General features: G+C 31.9%; 1 protein-coding gene across 1 annotated transcript in view; it reads right to left on the bottom strand.

The window, feature by feature from the left end:
• Positions 1 to 12751, bottom strand: part of LOC129799650 (box A-binding factor-like) — a 26213-nt gene extending 13462 nt beyond the window's left edge. The window contains exons 1-2 of the mRNA XM_055843771.1: positions 12715 to 12751; positions 5 to 1410 (exon numbers count right to left, since the gene is read on the bottom strand). Of these exons, the coding sequence (XP_055699746.1) occupies positions 5 to 1410; positions 12715 to 12736 (1428 nt within the window). The 5' untranslated portion in view covers positions 12737 to 12751. The remainder of the gene's footprint in view (positions 1 to 4; positions 1411 to 12714) is intronic.
• Between the last annotated feature and the right edge of the window lie 9970 nt (positions 12752 to 22721).

Below are 22721 nucleotides of genomic sequence, written 5' to 3'. Positions count from 1 at the left end.
TTACTACTGCTGAATGCAGGTGGTCATATCCTCCGCCTGCTCCTGTACTACTATCCCCACCGCTCGTTATCCCTTGTCCTCCAGCGTGTTCACTCTGGATATTTGCTGAAGTGGCTGGTGGGGCGTATATGCTGTTTCTGTGTACAACACTTGTGAGTTGTGTGAAACTCTGAAGTCCGCCGTCGAATTCTTCTTGTGGTAAACCGGGAGGACTTCTAGAATCCGCACCACTTGACGTCACTGAACTATGATTTACGTATCCACTTTCAGGAATGCTCTTTAATTGATGAATTTCTGTGGGAGCTTCAGTCCCCAAATTTAGAAAGTGATGAGTATTGTCTGCATGGTTCATTTGATCGATCCCACAATTTTCATCCTTTAATGTATCAGCAATAACTTCATCTATTGTAGTATTGCTGGCATTGTGCTGATGATGATGTGACCCATTACTAGTTTGATGATTCTCATGATTATTGTCGCCGCTATTGGAACTTTGATGCGGATGATGGTGATTTGTAAGCTGAACGTAATTTGGATATGACACTGTAAGCAAACCACTTCTCATTACTCCCGAATCTGGACTAACGTCTGCGATATGATCGTGCGAGTGGTGATCTCCAACGTTCGCGATATCGCTGTAATGTTGATTGCTGTTGTTGGCTTGTGCTATCACAATTGCCCTGTCTGGCTGTTCGATGTTTGTTTCCTCATGGGCAGATTGATGATGATGATGGTGATGACGATCACGTATCTGTTTCACCGACGACTTATCATTGCCCGATCCCTCAACGGTTTTGTAACGTAAGTCCAAAGACATATCATATGCCCACTGATATCCACTACTATTGTTATTAACAGTGGTATCATTATTGTTGTTATTCGGGTGATGATTAAGATAATCCTGTTGATGATCAGGCTGAAGAGAGACTGTATGTAAGGTTGAGTACCGCAATGGAGATGATCGCGAAATTACACTATTTGAATCATTGGTGGGATCATTTTCGGCAGCCAGATTAGTAAATCTTGAAGAGTTAGTTACTTGACCGACACTGTGAATTCGTGGTGTCTGAGATATAATCACTGAAGTGCTATTAATTGCACTGTGACTACTTGTAAATAGGCAAGAATCAGTTTCGCCAACCTGTGGCTTTCTGATGGCCGATTGAACCATTGATGAAATTTTTTGATAATGATCTTCCTCACTTCTAGGTATGGTCGATGAAAGCAGTAGAAAATTCTTTCCGGGCGACTGAACTGCCTCACAATATTTTTCACTTTTCCTTAAACACACATGCTTAAGATCACTTTCGCGGAAGGAATTACTTTCAGTGGCGTTAGAACATGAATGTGGCACAGACACAACTGGCAATTTCAATGCAGCGGCAGCAACCTCGTAGGATGTCTTTGTGGCTAAAAATCATACTTTAAAATGAGTTGAGGAGACAGAGTAAAATATATGTAATGAAGCAACAAACAACAACCGAACATTCACGAAAGCAGCTACTAATGATCATGAGCAAAACATAATATACTAAAACGGCTGTTGGACAGAGACAGTACTATTTATTCCATGGCTCCTCCTATATATAATATTACAAATTGTATTTCTTATTTTTTGTCATAACTCTTATTATTGTTTTTGTGATCAAACAAAACAATCTCTATAATTTTTTGGAAATGATTAGACATTGAAAACAATCTTGAAATGATTTACCATATAGTAGTTCTTGATTTAAAAAATAAACTTATCATTCCAAAGTTTGTTCTTTTTTTAAATTCTTATGCACGTGTGTTACCAATTAATAATTAATGCTTTAAATGTGAGGGTTTGTAAACTAGAAATGCTCCCAAATTTAATGAAACAATTAAATATATTTATTTGTATCATATAAAAGTACGCATATACTTATTGTATGTAAAATAGTAAAAGATAAGTTTTTGTATATAGTTCATGAACTTTCTAGGTTAATTATCATAAAATAAATAAAATTTGAACGCGTCAAAGTAAATAAACTCATACATTTTTTTCAAATTTAAGCGTATAAAATACTTTCAAAATTCTATGCCAAGATGGCAATAAAATACAAAATAACCTAATAATAATTTCGTGGATCATAAATCTATTATACATAAGCAGGTATACAAAAATCACAAAAATACATGGTCAGAATATTAATATTTTGTAAGATTTAATATTGAAAAAGAAGCCATGCGAGAAAATACGCACGTCATATGAAAATGTGATATGTGTCTCTAGTTACGAAAATGGTCAAAGGGCAAATGAAATGGAATTCTACACATATTTATTTTAACAAGTTGCTATGTGAATCTTTCAGTGAAATTCTTCCTTGCTTAATTTCATACCACAAGCCAAAACCTATATGGATTTACTTATTTAATATTTTATTGCGACTTAAACGGTCCTAATATATATATATATATATATATATATATATATATATATATTTAAAGAAGAAAAGAGATTGTGAGGAATCTCAGCTAAAACACATTCAGAAGACAAATTCATATACAATAAAAAACTAATGTATTGCGGTCGAACTCACAGAAGAAGAACATAATAATTTCTCTAGCTCAATTTAATAGTATGTCTTGCACCCCCTCCTCCCTTACACCGCCACCATAGGAAGTCTTTAAGCGAGATTCTTAATCATTTGATTTACTAATCCTAACGAAGTTTTAATATTCCCTAACGGGCGTTATCACACTTGCACATTAAAATTTTAATGTGTGGACTTGGCCTGCAAAAATAACTTTAAATTTACCTACAGCATAAATATTTTTCACATTAAAAAATTAAAGAGAAAATCGCATTAATTTTTCGCATTAATGCTATATATCAATTTATATCAAATTTTGCGGGCCAGCTCTACCCTTTTATCAACAAATAGATCAAATTTTGAATATAAAATGATTCAAACACACAAATTACACATTTGGACTCTCATCAGCGACAATTAATGTGAATCATATTAAAATTTTAATGTACAAGTGTGATAACACAGTAAAGCTGTCAAAAGAGAATATTTCATCACTTTTCCAATCAATATACAATTTTGATGAAAATCGCTTGCACATTAGTAAAATGGACAGATAAACCTAGACCAGCTTATTGAAAGTGAGATTCTTAACGTGAACAAACTCGGATTGCATGCAGATTCGATTTGCACATAATGGCCAAATGACCTCTACATACTATAGAAATTAATGCAATGCAATAAGGAGCCGACTTACTTCCGGGTGCGTCAAGAATGCTGATCCTTTCACAAATAAGCTACAACATTTTTTCGCCATTCTTGTTTCGTGGCGAACATTTCCAAATTACATTTAATTTTTAAAAATTAAATTGATTAATTTTAATTTTTAATGATTTATTATGAAAAACGTAAAAACATTCAGAAAACTCTTTAATAAACAAATATTGTGACATATTGCCTTTAAGACAATGTAAAATCATGTATAAAAAATAGCTATATTCGGAGCTACCTCTGTTCGCCGGTACCCCATGTTCCCCTATATGCCGGGTACTTTTTGATTTATTTTCAAATAAACAAAAAAGCTTAATAGATTCTAACACAATTTTACCGAAATTACCATATTCATCATCACGCTCTGTTTGTCCATATGTTTTATTTGTTAGACAAATGTGAAAAATTATTTTCTCTATGGGTCACCAGTGACCCAATCGTCCTTAAAGAGTTAAGGATCACTAATATGACTAGGAGAAGGTTTTCAGGCTTCGTACACACTTACATTTATATACGACACATTTCATATTTTCCCCATATTTCTTAGTTGAATTTGTTTTATCACTGGCAATATATTTTTATAGCTATAGTCTTAAGTCATACGTTTCCTGCAAAAAATAGGTCAGATATTAAATTATAATTAAATATATTATTAAATATTAAAGGAATATAGTCATTCGAGGAGAGTTGGAACAGTGGGAGAGATGGACCAGTTCGCCTCCTGCATACACCGTATGCACGATCTTCACCTCATTTGGTCTATTTGTGCCCCTCAACATTCTAATGAAAACCCCCAAGTTACAGCTTTCTACCTTTAAAATTGTACGAGAAAATTGAAATTGCATTTTTTGGATGTCTGAAAAATGGCCAAATATTTTTATTTCGCCATAATAATACGTGTATTTGGGGGTTGAGGAGAGATGGAACTTAATAGTTTTGGCAACACTTCCGGTGTGAATTTTGGTCAATGTTCTTCAAAATCTTTTCAAGCAAATTTAGAAATTATTTTCCCTAAATTTCTGGTAAGACTGACTTGATACACTCAGCGAAATTGCCATCGAAGTATATGAGCCACATATTCCACAAAATAAATTATTTATACTGAAAAAAATAAAATAAACCCCAATAAATTCAATAAAATAGTGTTCATGTCTAAAACCACTTCCCTCCTAATCTAAATTAATAAAATAAACTATAAATATTTTGCTAAAATTAGGGGTGTTCCATCTCACCCGCACTTTTTTTGAGTGCCTCAAAATGCAACTTTTTTTAAATCCTATTTTTCGAAGTGACTATTTTCATCTAGGCTTTTCTAATTTCTTTAGAGTCTTCAAATAATAAACCAGTGAGATTCGTCTTTGTCTCGCATTCAAAACGTATCCGCAATATTGAATATAAAAAAGGTGTTCTATCTCTCCTCAAATGACTATATGGGAAAAAATATGAAACGTGCGAAGCCTGAAAGTTTTCCCTTATGTCGTATTATTTTTTTCATTATCGAATCTCTTTTTTAGAGATTTCTCATTGTCAAATTTAAATATATACTTGATTATACTTAGTATATATAATTGATTATGCACTTCAAGAAAGATCTTGGAACATTTAGTGTTCATTACCAGAGATTCTTGACTTTAATCTAATTTCAGTGTCTATCTCGTCAAATTTCTTGTAATCCTACAGGGTTAAATTCAACATTTGAAATTAAAAGAATTTTCTCAAAGGTTAATATATTAACGTATGTTAAAGTGTTAATGATCATAATACTGACATTGATCAAAGGCATTTCGTAAAGTTTCTTATATGATTAATAATTGGCTTTATATGCGTTTTTACAATTTTAAAGTAAGATTAATCTATAACTGTATTGCTCTATCTTTGTAATATTCGAATTTAGAATTCAAATTGATTACATTAGCTTCTCTATATAATTTGACAAGTGAGTTGAAACAGCAATAATATTCATCAAGATTTTTTTTTTTAAGTAGACCTTATTATTTGTGAGAAACTAACTCATTGCCTGATGCAATATAAATTAATAAATGTTTGAAAGTTGAAGCAATAAATTTACAGTTTGGTCACAGACAGGGGTTATCCTAGAAAGAAACCCGAAAACATTTTTTAAATGCATTTCTTGTATAACGCCTAACAGATTTGTATTGCAATTGGGAGTAGAATGTGGAAAGAAAGTGTCGTACCAATAAATAAACGAACACACCAAGGATTGGATTACCAAAAAAGAGGAAAGAAAAACATATTCTGTGACTTGTTTCGTGATTTATGTATATTAAAAATTATTGATCGAGTAGAAATTATGAAATTAGTTCTATATATTTTTTACCTCCTCTTATACGTCTTTTGCTCATTCAAAAGCAAAAAAAAAACTCTAAAAGAAAAAGAATATCTCTCGATTAATATTATTTTACCATAGAAATACTTTCAAGATCCTTCAAGTGTGTTTACAAAATGTCATAAATTTTTGCCACGTGATTCAAAGATATTATTTGCAGAAAATCTTTTAACTGCCTTCTTTTAAAATCAACATAATATTTGCTCCATGACGATACGTTGAACACTAATACCATATCCTTTTTTATGTGATATATTGGAACTATTTAGTAAGGAAAAACGAAAAATAAACCGACTAAGAACATAGACCATTGTTTCACAATAAATAACAACACAGGAAAAAGTGTGGGAAGCAAACTTAGAAATTCTCTTTTTTTACTCAGAGACAAACAATGTTGGAGAGCCACAAATTTCCACATGTTTTCTTTGAGAATATATATTTATGTGTTTATTTGCCTTTTATTTTGTCAGACAATACGAAGTGCCAACACTAAAAATTTTTACAAAATATGTATATACCTGTATAAATGGCACATCCTCATTAAATATGTAACTTTATAGTATAGCAAACAATAAGTGTTATGCTAAAAACTGCAAGTCTTATTTTTGAATAAAAAGACTGTAATGCAACAGAACAGGAACAGGAAGTAAATTTCATGTTTATTCCTCTAAATATGTTATAATATTGATGATAATATAAAAATCTTAGTAATATAAAAATAATTGGATAAGGCCAATACTAAATTAGGTAAAACACATTCCTTAGTCATATTTCTCTATCTTATTGCTTCCAAAATCATCCCTCATTAGAATATATCTTCTATATATTAAAAAAAATCCTTATCTTTAAAATATTTTGCATTAATTTCATTTTTTTCTGTATACTTAGTTGTTAATACATCATTAACAAAATACAAACAAAAAATTATAAATGTTTTAATTTAATGGCTGTTAAGAATTTCAAAAAACTAGCATTAGAATAAAAAAATTGGTAACAATATTATTATATTTATAATATTTCTCTATCATATAACCAAAAGGTTTATTGTATATATACACAAAATGTTTCTAAATTTTTATAAAATCTCATTATTGTGCAATAGAGATATTCATCGAAAAAAATCAAGTTAGAAAAAAAAATTTCTTAACACCCCATAAAATCGTATGTCTGACACATTTTATCTACAGATTTCATAATAATAACAAAAACTGGGGGCGTTTTGTGCACAGAACTCCCACTTTTTTAGATTTGTATTTATATATTTTTTTCTGCAGAAAAATAGAAAACCAACTACTCTGTGTCATATGTTTTCAAGATTTAATTCCACATTTGCTTTGAGGTTTGTCTCACATGAAAATTTGCATGTTCTCCAACTGAATGTTTCTCAATATCTGTGTTTATTTTTTGTTAAAGCTATAACTTTTAAGAGAGTCTCAGATACATTGAGATTGATTTTCGAGAATATTAGGATTGTTGCGCTCACAGTGTGGCACACTGTACATTAATGATTGAAAGTATAAAGTCCCACCCATTTCACCCAAATGAGCCTGATGAGGAAGGGGAATGCAAATTATTAGATCTGGAATGATCACTAAAATGTACTTTCACTCTCTTGGTTCCTGACCGTCCCCGAGGAAGCATCATCATCAGTCCTTGCGCCCACGGAATCCTACTCCGGAAAAATTATAAAATTGGGCTGATAAGTATTTTGTGCAGACTCGAGGACTCAGCAGAAATACGCGCAATCAGACGGATTTATTATGCAATTTTGTAAATTATATTTTGTATCTCACAGAAATTACATTTCTTGTGTCTTGTTAAATTCAATTTTTTTTATTAAATAGTGTTATGTGCGAACCAAAAGTTTAATATTTTATTTGGAATCAAAAGTGGTCGCTACAGGATTAGCCCAAACAACCGCAACTATATCATACACAGAGACTTTAGGATTATTAATTAGAGAATCTTTGTATAAATTTTGCATATATGTGGAGCTAGGAATGAAAAATTAACATATCACATATCCTATGCTTCAACCAAAGGATGTAGTATTTTTTTTTATTCTGAGCTCCATGTACATATATGAGTTTTATAATCAGTACACACTAGGGAAATTTATGTCCATATTGAAGAGTCTTTCCTACACAAGCGTAGGGAATTAGCTTCAATATGGACATAAATTTCTCTAGTGTGTAGAGGCCATTAGAATATCTCTGCGAATCTCAATATTTAAAAATTTACGATATATTTCGTCTAGGGTAAGTGCTCATAATTTTGGACAATTTCTTATTTTGGACACTTTGAGGGTAAAATTGGACACTAAAAATAAATTGATTAAAATTATGGATTTTTATTCCAATATTTGATGAAAAATGAATTCTATCTAAATATTTGTTCTTTTTGGAAGATTTTGACACTAAATACGTTAAATTTTGAATATGATTTGAGTTGAAATTGCTTTGTTGAAAATTCAGTGTGAGCAATTGCTTACGAGAAATATGACAGAACTTCGTGGCTTACTTCAGTCTTATTTAGTTTTGGTGAAGTACTAACGAAGTTTGTTCGCTGTTTTTGAGTGATATTATTGAATATTCATTGAATATTGTGTTGATTCACGTTACTGATGATTTGTACATTTGACCTGAAGTGAGATTTGCCTTGTGAATTAAATTTTTCGTGTGAAAAATGGGAAATTTTTTAAAACATTCACCAGTGAGGTGATGATTCTTATTTTGGACAGGTGTTTTTCTCACGAAATTTCGTGAAGTTTTAGCTTTTGTGATGACTAGGTTGGACAAATGCCTGGAGAAACAAAGGAGCATCATCTCTACGAAAGAGATGTAGCGAGAAATGCCTTGAAAGGCTCCCGGAAAGGTCAGGGAATGAGCGAATCCGCACGTACTTGGAGTATCGAAGTCAACTCACTTTAATGAATGATATGGAAAGTTTCCGGGCTTCTGTGACATTCTACGTTTCCCTTACATGAACAGGAAGAGGACTTGGTAAGATTGGTTCATCAAATGAAGAACAATGGGCATCCTATTGAGACGGATTAGCTGTCCAAATTTACAGCCAAGTTGGACAAATTAATAAACAAGTTGTCCAAAATAAGAGCCAAGGTCACCTCTACATATCAATTCATTTTTAAACGTATTAAAACTAATTTTAATAAAAATAAGACGATAAATAGCTTGCTAAGTTTCTAAACAACCCTTCTGAAAAGAGAGTAACAAGAAATATCAATTAGTATAGAAAATATCGCACTTCAAACTTGGAGCTTCGATGCTTATAAGCAGACTGTCCAAAATTATAAGCACTTCCCCTATATTAGGGGTATATGACCTCTTCTCGCCAATGACCCACTTCTTGCCACTTACAGTTTAATCAAAGAAAAATCATATAAAGTGAGTAATAAAAAGGTGAGAATGGAACAGTAGATATAGAGTGCATTAAAACCTCAAAATCGCCAAAAGGTGAGTTGGCCCCTTGTAATTTCTAAGGAGCGATATATATATATATATATATATATATATATATATATATATATATATATATATATATATATATATATAATACAATATAAGATTATATCCTCAAAAATTCGCTATGTTCTGAAATATTTGCGAAAACTAACAAAAACATCACTTATACTGCAGAATTTGTAAACTTTCTAATACTTCTAGAACATTTTTTATATGATAGTTTAGAAACGATTTTCACGGCAGCTGGTATGGTAGCCCGTTGACACAATTCTTCAGAAGAGTAGCAAGCTCATAAAAATTTACTTGTATGCAGAATTTTTATTACACATTTGTACTATATTCATGTTGTACCAATACTTTATGTATGTCACGTGTATTAACGTAAAGAAAAACGTGATTTTCTCGCATATAGAATTTCGTTTCATTATATTACTTCATTTGCTTCCTTATTACTTGCAACTCAAAGGGAATATGTGTGAGAGAGCAGAAGAAGTTAATTACTGAAGGAGTAATTTCTAGCAAACAATTACTAATCAACATTTTCAGCACTTCAAATTTCTTCTGGGACAAAATCAGTTCTTATATTCTCATCATGACTAATGAAATATTTTAGATTTATGCATAGAAACTATACAGAAATTGTAAATATTAAATCCCAACGATCAATTGTGTATATTTATTAATTCCATTACTCGTTTCAAAACATAAAGTCCAACATATTAGGTGAGATTCTTAACAATCTCACCTACTATAATCCTAAAAAAATTTCATGTCCTCCGATCGCGCTCAAACTTGGCCAAAATGTGTTTCGCCACTTCCTGATCCCGTACATGGGGGGCTAAGTTACGTTCCCAGCCGGTCGCTCTTTGGAGCTTAATAGCTCCTAAACTAAAAGAGATATCGACTTGCGGTTTTCGGCAAAGGTTATATATCGTATGAAAATTGCAACTTGGTGCATTGACCCCCCACCCCCCACCCCTCCTTACGCCATTTTGAATATCCCCATTTTTTTTTGTTTTCTTAATGGATCCGCCCCTATGGCATCGATCGGGCTCAAATTTTAGTATGTTATAGCTGGGCCTTAGGGCTTTCCATTAATACCCTAGCTATAATGGTCAAAAAAACAGTTCTTAAAATGGCCATAACTCCGGTTCTAATTATCAGAATTTAAAAATTGAGGGCGTTTTGGAAAGCTCTCGTGAAATGCCACTCCCTCTTCTAACATCGCAAGTTCATAAAACCACCGCTAGGGGCGCTATTTTTAAAAAGATTTTTCAATTTTCTAAGTTAAATAACTTAGAAATTCCTTTACGCAATCGGGCTGAAATTTTAGTATGTTGTAACCGTTGATTATACCTATCAAACAAAAAGATACTTAAGTCGATCCATAACCCCTGACCCGAGCTATAAGGGGTCAAAGTTCGAACATTGACCGGCCTCTATCTCCGATTCTAATTAACATATCGACCTAAATTTTAGCTTTTTGGTTTCGTCTCAATGCGCACTTTCAGATGGAAGTTCAAAAAGTCACCACAGGTGGCGCAGCGATAGCGTCAAAATTAATCGAAATTCATACTCATTTTACTCAAAATTTCCTTTGTGCAAGTTAATAAAATTTTAGAGTATTGTAGTCCAGTCCAGGACGTTTCCAAAATGGTGCGTAAGTGCGCTGTAGTTATAATAGAACCGGAGATACGAGGGGTCAAAATTAACGAAATTCAAAAAATCATATCTACGGTTCTATATGACCGATTTTGATGAGTGAGGGCGCAAATGAAAGATCTTGCAAAATTCTACAACTTTCTAGAACGTTTCAACTTCGTGGGACTAACACCAGAGGCGCTACAGTCGAAAAACCAATTTCAATATCACATAACCTCAATTATCTTGACACGTGCTTAACCGATTTTGATGATTACTTCGACATAATTGTAGAGGACATTTGTGTCTACATTTCGTCTATACATCATTTTTCGCTCAGATAATGCAATCTATCCGATTGTGCCGTAAAAGTGTGAAAAAAATTGATTTTTCCCATAATAACGCTTTGAAACCACTCAGATGTCAATTTGAGTGCTTCTACTCGACCAAGACACTTAAAATAGAGTTTAAAATGAAAAGTCTCACAAAATACAACAATTCTTTAATATAGTTAAAGTTCTTCAAATGAACACTTGGGGCGCTCTGGTCGAAAAAACGAGTTAAGAAACAAAAAACCGCGTTTATCTCGGCTTCTGAGTAATCGATGAGATCAAGTTCTACAGCAAAATTATAGATAACATTCTGGTCTACACTTCACCCATATATCACTTTTCTGTCACTCTACCCAAATCTTTGATATTTTGGTTTAAATACAAAATTTGCATAATTTCACGAATTTGATTTAAAATAACTGAATGGCATCTCCCAACTTCAACTCTAAATCGAATTTGCGTACATTTCGAGTTAGCTCACATTAAGAATCCCACCTACATAAGCCGGTTAGGATTATCTGTCCCTTTTTTGACTATTATACTATGATTCTTACTTTACTTGGGAAATTTCTTTATAATGGCGCTGGCACACCTTCTCAATTAAGTGAATTTCAACCGATTGAAATTTTATCTCTTACTCTCTCAAACTGAAATCAGATATGGGCGTCTCTTTCTGTCAAATGAGATTTAAAATTGAAATTTCAATTTCAATTTTCATTTGACTAATCGCATACGAATGAAGAAAGATTCCCCAGAAAAGCTATGCAAGCCATTGTCAGGAGACCTCGACCTCGAGCCTCGAGGCAGACCTAGGACAAGGTGGCTGAATAAAATTCAGGATCTTGCGTGGGAGCGCCTCAGGATCGGACCCGAATATCTTCCTGAAATGGCGGAGGATCGACAAGTGTGGGCTGCTAATTTGGATATCATGGGCCCGCGACCCCAATAGGGATAAGCGGTTGAAAATGAATGAATTAATGAATTTTTTTTGACAGAAAGAGACACATATATCTTATTTCGCTTTGAAAGAGTAAGAGGTAAAATTTCAATCGATTGAAATTCATCCAATTGAAAAGGTGTGCCAGCGCCATAAGAAATGAATTCTAATTCAGATTTTTTTACACTAATGTGCAATTCTAAATTATAAAGTCGCAAGAAATGCATCACTGAAAATATTTCTTAGTTAGGTAATCCAATTAAGTGCACTATAGCATTTGTGTATTTGAAAATTCATTTTCCACACACGAATCGTCATAAAAAGACCAAATGAAAAATGATGGAATAAAGCTAGAACAATTTTCACAGTGTTGCCCATTCGATTCACGACAAGAAACTAATTTCAATGAGACACCACATGAAACGAAATCACACTTCTGGTTGCGCGACTTGTTTATCACACCTTGTTCCTTATCATATCTTTATCGGGACTCTATGATAACACAATCTAAGAAAAATGATAACATGAAGCTTATGTGAACATTGCCACTACGGAGACAAAACAACAGTAATGAATGTTATTGTGTGTATTTATGTGCATTTCAGAGTTGTTATAATTCTGAGTGAAAGTGATTGAGCATTTATCATGATTGCCATATTCACTATAAAATTGACGTGATTTTTTCAGTCATTTTCAACCCCTCACTTACAAAAATATTCTTTTTCAGACATAATTACACGTAAACGCACTTTTTTAAAATAAAGTCCTGGATTTCAGAATAGTCCGTCGGGAAAAAGTATTTTAGTGAAACAGTGAAAAAATGTAAAATTAATACATATGTCGTTCTCACTAATCACTCAAGTATACAAGATCAGTCACTTTTCACTGATTACTTCGGTGCGGTTTAGATAATGATAAAATAATCTACTCTGTTTCACTAGGCGCCTGATAATGTGAGTTATAATAGAATTTAATATCAACTTTTAAAAGTGGCTCTGTTCCCAGGCACCAGACCAACTAGTAGGATTCGAATCGCGCTAGGGAATACACCAAAAACTGAAAGCCTGACCAAATCGTCCGGAGTCTCACTGATGCACAAGCTTGAGGCTTCGACTGGTCATAGTGAAATCGCGGATAAAGTATAAAAGACGCAAATATTGTTCTCCAGCAGTACAGAGTATTTTCCAAACACGCCCGAATGTCCCGAGAGCCATTTGAGGTTGATCGTGGTCAGAACAAAATGGCAGAATAATTTGAAGTGCTATACACTCAATATTAGTGCTATTCCTCGCGTTCCTCTATTCACTTTGGATGTGTTCATTAAAAATCATTATATATTTGTACTTACTCATATAACTCACTCATTTACTGTTTCTGCTTTATTCATTGCACTCATAAGCAACTCTAAAGAAAATATTGTGAATACAGAATGGAAACTTAGAAATCATAAATTTTAATAGAAACTAATTTTCACATTTTTATTTCCATTTAATATCCCTAATTCAGTTCATATTAGTTTTGCAAAGTGAATTTTCAAGGACTATGAAGCAGTGAGGTTTAGACTTTTTTTCTAAAGAGTAACAACGGATAGATACTTTTAAGTTACATTTCATTTTATAAGGGCCTCGACAGACCTGAGAATTAGCCGAGAAACGGCTTAGCGTAATTATACTCGAAATAATGATTAAACTACATTTTCATAATTTTCCACTAAATAGTCTCTCGGCTTAAGTCGTAAGTGTGTCTAGGGCAAAAGATTTAATTTATAATAATGAATGCATAAAGCATTTCAGTAACTGTGTGTGAAAAGTGTTTTTAAATTTAATTGATGTGTTTTCAATAATCTACATGCATAGATTAATTTTAGAACAGGATCTTACGTAATACTAAGTTTACAGTTACCGACCATATAATTTCTAATTATGCAGAAAGATGTTTCAAAATTGAACCCAAATAATGATAACAAACCTCAATAATAAAAGAGAGGGTTAATTGAAGAAGAATACATTTATAAAATTATCCAACACGTCGTAGCTCCCGAAAATTCATATCCCGAGAAATTTAGTTTTTTCAACATGTTGATACGTGAACAACTCGATAGACTCCCTAGTATGTCGTACGATTATATGGACAAGTTCAAGTGTTCCGTGGAGCTGATGTTTTAGTATTCGGCTACAGCTTTTTAATCAGTATTTTGAAAGATTTCATCATTAAAAATCAAATAGATAATATTAAATGGTCCAAATTAGTTCTTGAATTTTAGAATTATATATTTATTTTTAAAATGGTCAAATACTTACAAATAACTTCTTTTAATCTTGTTATATTTTAAAGTTATGTCATTCTAGAAACAAAGTGGTGACTACACATTCCTAAAGTTTGCAATGGTCAGTTTATGCATAAAGAATGATGATAAATAAATAATAAAATAATGTATTTTTTGTTAATTTATAATTTAGGTTAAAATGACAAGTTACAAAAAATTTAGAGAAGGGAAACCGTCCAGTGATATACTTTTTTAACGTGTTTTAAGTAAAATTGAAAACTTTTACCCACTTTTAATTGTGCTGCGTTGAGAAAATTTTAGCCGATAAAAAATGATCAACTTTTGGAAAATAATTTTTAAAAAGATTTAAAAAAATAGTTTTTTTTTTCAAATACATAAATACCATCTATGGATTTCAGGCAACTTATTTGCAAGAAGAAACATTTTAAAAAGTATTTTTTAACCATTTTTTCCAGATTACTCCAATATAACTTTATTAAGAAACTTTTTGCCGATACTGTAGTCAATATAGCCAGATTCGTTGAATATAAAACAAATTATCAGTGTAATAATTCCTGTAGGATTTGCTATCTTTGCTAAAAAAAAATGAATGCGAAATATGTTAGGATTCGTGGTAATGCTCCAGGAGAGTAGAAAATTTTGTATTTGAAGAATTAATTTCTCAAGAAAGTTACGATTCCTTCAAATCAGAATTCAAACATGATAAGGAACGGAAATTTGTGTGTTTGAATAAACACCACATATTTAACACAAGAGTATATTATATTTACAAATGCATTCTTATCTTATTTATATTCCTTGTACGACTATATATACATATAAGACACTTTATTAAATCGTCATTTATAATAGTTTATATGTGTATAACCTAAACACTATGTAAAACATGTTAAACATCCCAAATAAATATAAAACTGTACTGTGAAAATATACAAAGTACCTAAAAATATCTTATCAAATTTAAATCTAAATGTCATTTTTTTAGCTAAGTCTTTCAAATAGTATATATAAGATTAAGTAAGATGTTTGAGATAAAAGATACAGGAATATTTAAATTTAATCTCGTTGTTGATAATCAATGGAAAAGTTTTTTAGCTGCCCATATATTCGTGAGAAAGTTACGAAACATATTTTGGCAGAGTTTAAGTAATCCTTAGGACATGACATGAGATTTTGTGATGATTATAGTAAATGGAATTGTTAAGAATCTCACCTAATAAATAAAACAACCATAGCAATCAACTTACAAAATATTTGCACAGATCTTTCATGAATCATACTCTTCATTTTTAGGGTTTTTAGGCAAAGTCCTATCCTATATACAATGCAATGATGCAGACATGGTGTTTTGTTTACCTGCCCAATGACTAATAACTTAAAATACAATTTGCTGAACGCAGAATAAAGGTTAATGTGAGACAAATTAAAAGTGTTTTCAATTATGAGTAATTCACATCAACAATTTGTGAATAAACCAAAGAAATTCCTCAAAGTGAGTTTTCCGCAAATTTCACGAATTCACTTTTTAACTGCTCAAACTCCACGAGAAGGAAATTTCCACATTCGAAATTTTTACTCTCATCATCCTGGCTTCCAAGCGGTAAGAGATATTGACTTCTGGTATTCGGTGATGCCTCACAAGTCAATACTCACTATAGCGAACTAACTTACCCAAATTACCCCTACCCTTTCCAGCCCCTGCAAAAACACGATTTTTTGTCTTATCTCAAAATTCACCTAATTACGTTCATTTTCAGATATGTTTTGGAAGTATTCCAGCTAAAAATTTCGCCCTTCGACACCTTTCACCGGAAAAAGCGCCATTTTAAATTATTCATGGTCCGAGTTCAACAACCCTAGAGGATCTATTATACAACCAATTTGGTAAAATTTGGACTTTTTTTTGAAAGGTCACAATAGGCAATAAATCGAAAAAGTAACGGAATAAGCCCTATTTTAAAAAAGGGACAGATAATCCTAACCGGCTTATGTAGGTGAGATTCTTAATGTGAGCTAACTCGGAATGTATGCAAATTCGATTTAGAGCTGAAGTTGGGATACGCCATTCAGTTATAAAAAAAAGTGAAAGAAAAGTTATAAGAAAAGTGATATACGGGTGAAACATAGACCAGAAAGTTCTCTATAATTTTGCAGTAGAACTTGATCTCATCGATTACTCATCATCTCAATCAGAAGCCGAGATAATCGAGGTTGTTTGTTTCTTAACTCGTTTTTTCGACCAGAGCGCCCCAAGTGTTCATTTGGTGAACTTCAACTATATCAAAGAATTGTTGTATTTTGTGGGACTTTCCATTTAAAACCATATTTTAAGTGTCTTGGTGGAGTAGAGGCAGTCAAATTGGCATCTGAGTGATTTCAAAGCGTTATTATGGGAAAAATCAATTTTTTCACACTTAAACGGCAAAATCGGAGTGATAGCGTAGTCTGAGCGGAAAATGATGTATGGACGAAATGTAGAGACAAATGTCCTCTACAATTATGTCGAAGTAATCATCAAAATCGGTTCAGCGACAGTCGAGATAATTGAGGTTATGTGATATTGAAATTGGTTTTTCGACTGTGGCGCCCCTGGTGTTGGTCCCACGAAGTTCAAATATTTTAGAAAGTTATAGTATTTGGTGAGATCTTTCGTTTAAGCCCTCATTCATCAAAATCGGTCACATAGAACCGGAGATATGATTTTTTGAATTTTGTGAACTTTGACCACTCATATCTCCGGTTCTGTTTTAACCACAGCGCACATTTGCACCATTTTAGAAACGTCCTAAACTGGACTACAACATACTAAAATTTCATTAACTTGCACAATGCCGTTTTTGAGAAAAGTGACTTTGAATTTCGATGAATTTTGACGCTATCACAGCGCCACCTGTGGTGACTTTTTGAACTTCCATCTAAAAGTGTTCATCGAGACGAAACCAAAAAGGTAAAATTTAGGTCGCTATGTTAGTTAGAACCGGAGATAGAGGCCGGTCAATGTTCGAACTTTGACCCCTTATAGCTCGGGTCAGGGGTATAAGATCGACCTAAGGTTTTTTTTGTTTGATAGGTATAATCAACGGCTACAACATACTAAAATTTCAGCCCGATGTACTATGGAATTTTTGAGTTATTTAACTTATAAGATTTAAAAATTTTCTTTTTAAAAATAGCGCCCCTAGCGGTGGTTTTATGAACTTGCGATGTTAGAAGGGGAAGTGGCATTTCACGAGAGCTTTCCAAAAAGCCCTCATTTTTTAAATTCTGACAATTAGAACCGGAGTTATGGCAATTTTAAGAAATTTTTTTTGGACCCTTATAGCTCGGGTCAGGGGGGTCGGGAGACCTTAAGTTTGGTATTTATGGAAAGCTCTAAGGCCCAGCTATAACATACTAAAATTTGAGCCCGATCGATGCCATAGGGGCGGAGCTATTGAGAAAACAAAAAAAGGGTGGTCTTCAAAATGACGGAAGGAGGGGTGGGGGGTTAATGCACCAAGTTGCAATTTTCATACGATATATAACCTTTGCCGAAAACCGCAAGTCGATATCTCTTTTAGTTTAGAAGCTATTAAGCTCCAAAGAACGGCCGGCCGGCCGGGAACGTAAATTAGCCACATATATATTCGTGATCAGGAAGTGGCGAAACACATTTTGGCCAAGTTTGAGGTCGATCGGACGACATGAAATTTTGTTAGGATTATAGGGGGAAGCTTTGATGTTTCGCATATACGCTACCATCAAACACTTCGTATTTCTTCCGTATTCCTTTATGAATCTCACATATGGCTATATATTTTAATAGCTACTCTTAAATCCCACCTCTCCTGAAAAAATTGGGTGTCTAATTCTTTTTTCCTAGTTTCAGGAAACAAAAATTAAAAACAGGTGCAAAACTGTAATTTTAATGTGTAATATTTTGTACAATTTTGCACAATTTTTATCACTTTTTTTGGAAAACTACTATCACAGGATGTAGAGGGGTTATTAGGGTTTAAATTTGTATAAAAACCTCTTGGAATGAAGAAGGCCGTTTTTGTGGGTGGAAAAAAATTCGCAAACTTGACCCATATTCATCGATCGGATATTAAGAATTATTATGTATCGCATAGTGAATCTGGCAACACTATAATTTTAATGTTCTAACATAACCTCACTTGTGTGTTGCGGACGTCAAGATGCAACATAACCTTCAAATTTCCACATACATTTTGGGGTTGCCAAAGTGACATTTTCATGGAATTTGAAAATCAAAGAAAGAAAATGGATTCCTCAGTGTATAAAATTATGCCTTTTACAAATCTTCATAAAAGTAATATTAAAAGATATTATTCCTCACATAAACTATTTAATCAGATAGACTAGAGTTCCGTCTAAACAATGATGTGTAACTTTTAATATCGGGTGCAAAATTTACGGTGAAAATGGGACGTTTTTGAGTAATGTAAATTATATGCGAAAATAGAAACTTGATTGAACTATCGGACAAATCGCCATTAAATTTTTATTTTCTTCTAGAGAAAAATGTGAGGATTTCCCAGGATTTTGTGAGATAGGATTTTGAACCTAGTAAGTAAGAGGTTTTTTTGGCATAGTTGGTGAATTGATACGGTTCGTGTTGTAGTCAGAAAAAATTACTTAACTTGGACATCATTTTTGTATGCGAAACATCAAAGCCTCCCCCTAGTAGGTGAGATTGTTAAGAATCTCACCTAATAGGGTTTTAAATGGAAAGTCCCACAAAATACAACAATTCTTTGAAATAGTTGAAGCTCAACAAATGACTACTTGGGGCACTCTGGATGAAAAAACGAGTTAAGAAACAAAAAACCGAGCTTATCTTGGCTTCTGAGTAATCGATGAGATCATGTTCTATGGGAAAATTATAGAGAACATTCTGGTCTACATTTCACCCATATATCACTTTTCTGCCAGTTCATCCAAATCCTTGATATTTTGGTTTAAATACAAAATTTGCATAATTTCACAAATTTGATTCAAGATAACTGAATGGCGTCTCCCAACTTCAGCTCTAAATCGAATTTGCATGCACTCCGAGCTAGCTCACGTTAAGTTTTACTTCAATCACGCAATACTTTTGAAATTAACCTTAAGCCATTCCAATTACTTTCTCAAAATACTTTTAAAAGTTTACCCTATACTTCATGAGAGCAACACTTTGTATTACAGACAAGGTAATGGCATTTTGTCCGAAAGAATTAACGAATATAGATCTTGATCTTGATATCCAATATACTGATTTACATGCTATTTATTAAATCCTGCATTTATTTACAACTTGATATACGCATATATCTTATCTAAATTAAGTATTAATAAATATCACTTATGAATTAATCATGAGATTTTAACGAAAATCTTGAAAAATATCACTCGAAAAACTTCTAATGCATCAATTTACATTTAATATTTTACTTCAATCACGCAACACTTTTGAAATTAACCTTAAGCCATTCCAATTACTTTCTCAAAATACTTTTAAAAGTTTACCCTATACTTCATGAGAGCAACACTTTGTATTACAGACAAGGTAATGGCATTTTGTCCGAAAGAATTAACGAATATAGATCTTGATCTTGATATCCAATATACTGATTTACATGCTATTTATTAAATCCTGCATTTATTTACAACTTGATATACGCATATATCTTATCTAAATTAAGTATTAATAAATATCACTTATGAATTAATCATGAGATTTTAACGAAAATCTTGAAAAATATCACTCGAAAAACTTCTAATGCATCAATTTACATTTAATATTTTACTTCAATCACGCAACACTTTTGAAATTAACCTTAAGCCATTCCAATTACTTTCTCAAAATACTTTTAAAAGTTTACCCTATACTTCATGAGAGCAACACTTTGTATTACAGACAAGGTAATGGCATTTTGTCCGAAAGAATTAACGAATATAGATCTTGATCTTGATATCCAATATACTGATTTACATGCTATTTATTAAATCCTGCATTTATTTACAACTTGATATACGCATATATCTTATCTAAATTAAGTATTAATAAATATCACTTATGAATTAATCATGAGATTTTAACGAAAATCTTGAAAAATATCACTCGAAAAACTTCTAATGCATCAATTTACATTTAATATTTTACTTCAATCACGCAACACTTTTGAAATTAACCTTAAGCCATTCCAATTACTTTCTCAAAATACTTTTAAAAGTTTACCATATACTTCATGAGAGCAACACTTTGTATTACAGACAAGGTAATGGCATTTTGTCCGAAAGAATTAACGAATATAGATCTTGATCTTGATATTCAATATACTGATTTACATGCTATTTATTAAATCCTGCATTTATTTACAACTTGATATACGCATATATCTTATCTAAATTAAGTATTAATAAATATCACTTATGAATTAATCATGAGATTTTAACGAAAATCTTGAAAAATATCACTCGAAAAACTTCTAATGCATCAATTTACATTTAATATTTTACTTCAATCACGCAATACTTTTGAAATTAACCTTAAGCCATTCCAATTACTTTCTCAAAATACTTTTAAAAGTTTACCCTATACTTCATGAGAGCAACACTTTGTATTACAGACAAGGTAATGGCATTTTGTCCGAAAGAATTAACGAATATAGATCTTGATCTTGATATCCAATATACTGATTTACATGCTATTTATTAAATCCTGCATTTATTTACAACTTGATATACGCATATATCTTATCTAAATTAAGTATTAATAAATATCACTTATGAATTAATCATGAGATTTTAACGAAAATGTTGGAAATATCACTCGAAAAACTTCTAATGCATCAATTTACATTTAATATTTTACTTCAATCACGCAATACTTTTGAAATTAACCTTAAGCCATTCCAATTACTTTCTCAAAATACTTTTAAAAGTTTACCCTATACTTCATGAGAGCAACACTTTGTATTACAGACAAGGTAATGGCATTTTGTCCGAAAGAATTAACGAATATAGATCTTGATCTTGACATCCAATATACTGATTTACATGCTATTTATTAAATCCTGCATTTATTTACAACTTGATATACGCATATATCTTATCTAAATTAAGTATTAATAAATATCACTTATGAATTAATCATGAGATTTTAACGAAAATGTTGAAAATATCACTCGAAAAACTTCTAATGCATCAATTTACATTTAATATTTTACTTCAATCACGCAACACTTTTGAAATTAACCTTAAGCCATTCCAATTACTTTCTCAAAATACTTTTAAAAGTTTACCCTATACTTCATGAGAGCAACACTTTGTATTACAGACAAGGTAATGGCATTTTGTCCGAAAGAATTAACGAATATAGATCTTGATCTTGACATCCAATATACTGATTTACATGCTATTTATTAAATCCTGCATTTATTTACAACTTGATATACGCATATATCTTATCTAAATTAAGTATTAATAAATATCACTTATGAATTAATCATGAGATTTTAACGAAAATGTTGGAAATATCACTTGAAAAACTTCTATTGCATCAATTTACATTTAATATTTTACTTCAATCACGCAATACTTTTGAAATTAACCTTAAGCCATTCCAATTACTTTCTCAAAATACTTTTAAAAGTTTACCCTATACTTCATGAGAGCAACACTTTGTATTACAGACAAGGTAATGGCATTTTGTCCGAAAGAATTAACGAATATAGATCTTGATCTTGATATCCAATATACTGATTTACATGCTATTTATTAAATCCTGCATTTATTTACAACTTGATATACGCATATATCTTATCTAAATTAAGTATTAATAAATATCACTTATGAATTAATCATGAGATTTTAACGAAAATGTTGAAAATATCACTCGAAAAACTTCTAATGCATCAATTTACATTTAATATTTTACTTCAATCACGCAACACTTTTGAAATTAACCTTAAGCCATTCCAATTACTTTCTCAAAATACTTTTAAAAGTTTACCCTATACTTCATGAGAGCAACACTTTGTATTACAGACAAGGTAATGGCATTTTGTCCGAAAGAATTAACGAATATAGATCTTGATCTTGATATCCAATATACTGATTTACATGCTATTTATTAAATCCTGCATTTATTTACAACTTGATATACGCATATATCTTATCTAAATTAAGTATTAATAAATATCACTTATGAATTAATCATGAGATTTTAACGAAAATCTTGAAAAATATCACTCGAAAAACTTCTAATGCATCAATTTACATTTAATATTTTACTTCAATCACGCAACACTTTTGAAATTAACCTTAAGCCATTCCAATTACTTTCTCAAAATACTTTTAAAAGTTTACCCTATACTTCATGAGAGCAACACTTTGTATTACAGACAAGGTAATGGCATTTTGTCCGAAAGAATTAACGAATA

Source organism: Phlebotomus papatasi, chromosome 1 (genome assembly GCF_024763615.1).
Source record: "Phlebotomus papatasi isolate M1 chromosome 1, Ppap_2.1, whole genome shotgun sequence".
NCBI lineage: Eukaryota > Metazoa > Arthropoda > Insecta > Diptera > Psychodidae > Phlebotomus > Phlebotomus papatasi.
This window is presented reverse-complemented; position numbering and strand designations above follow the sequence as displayed.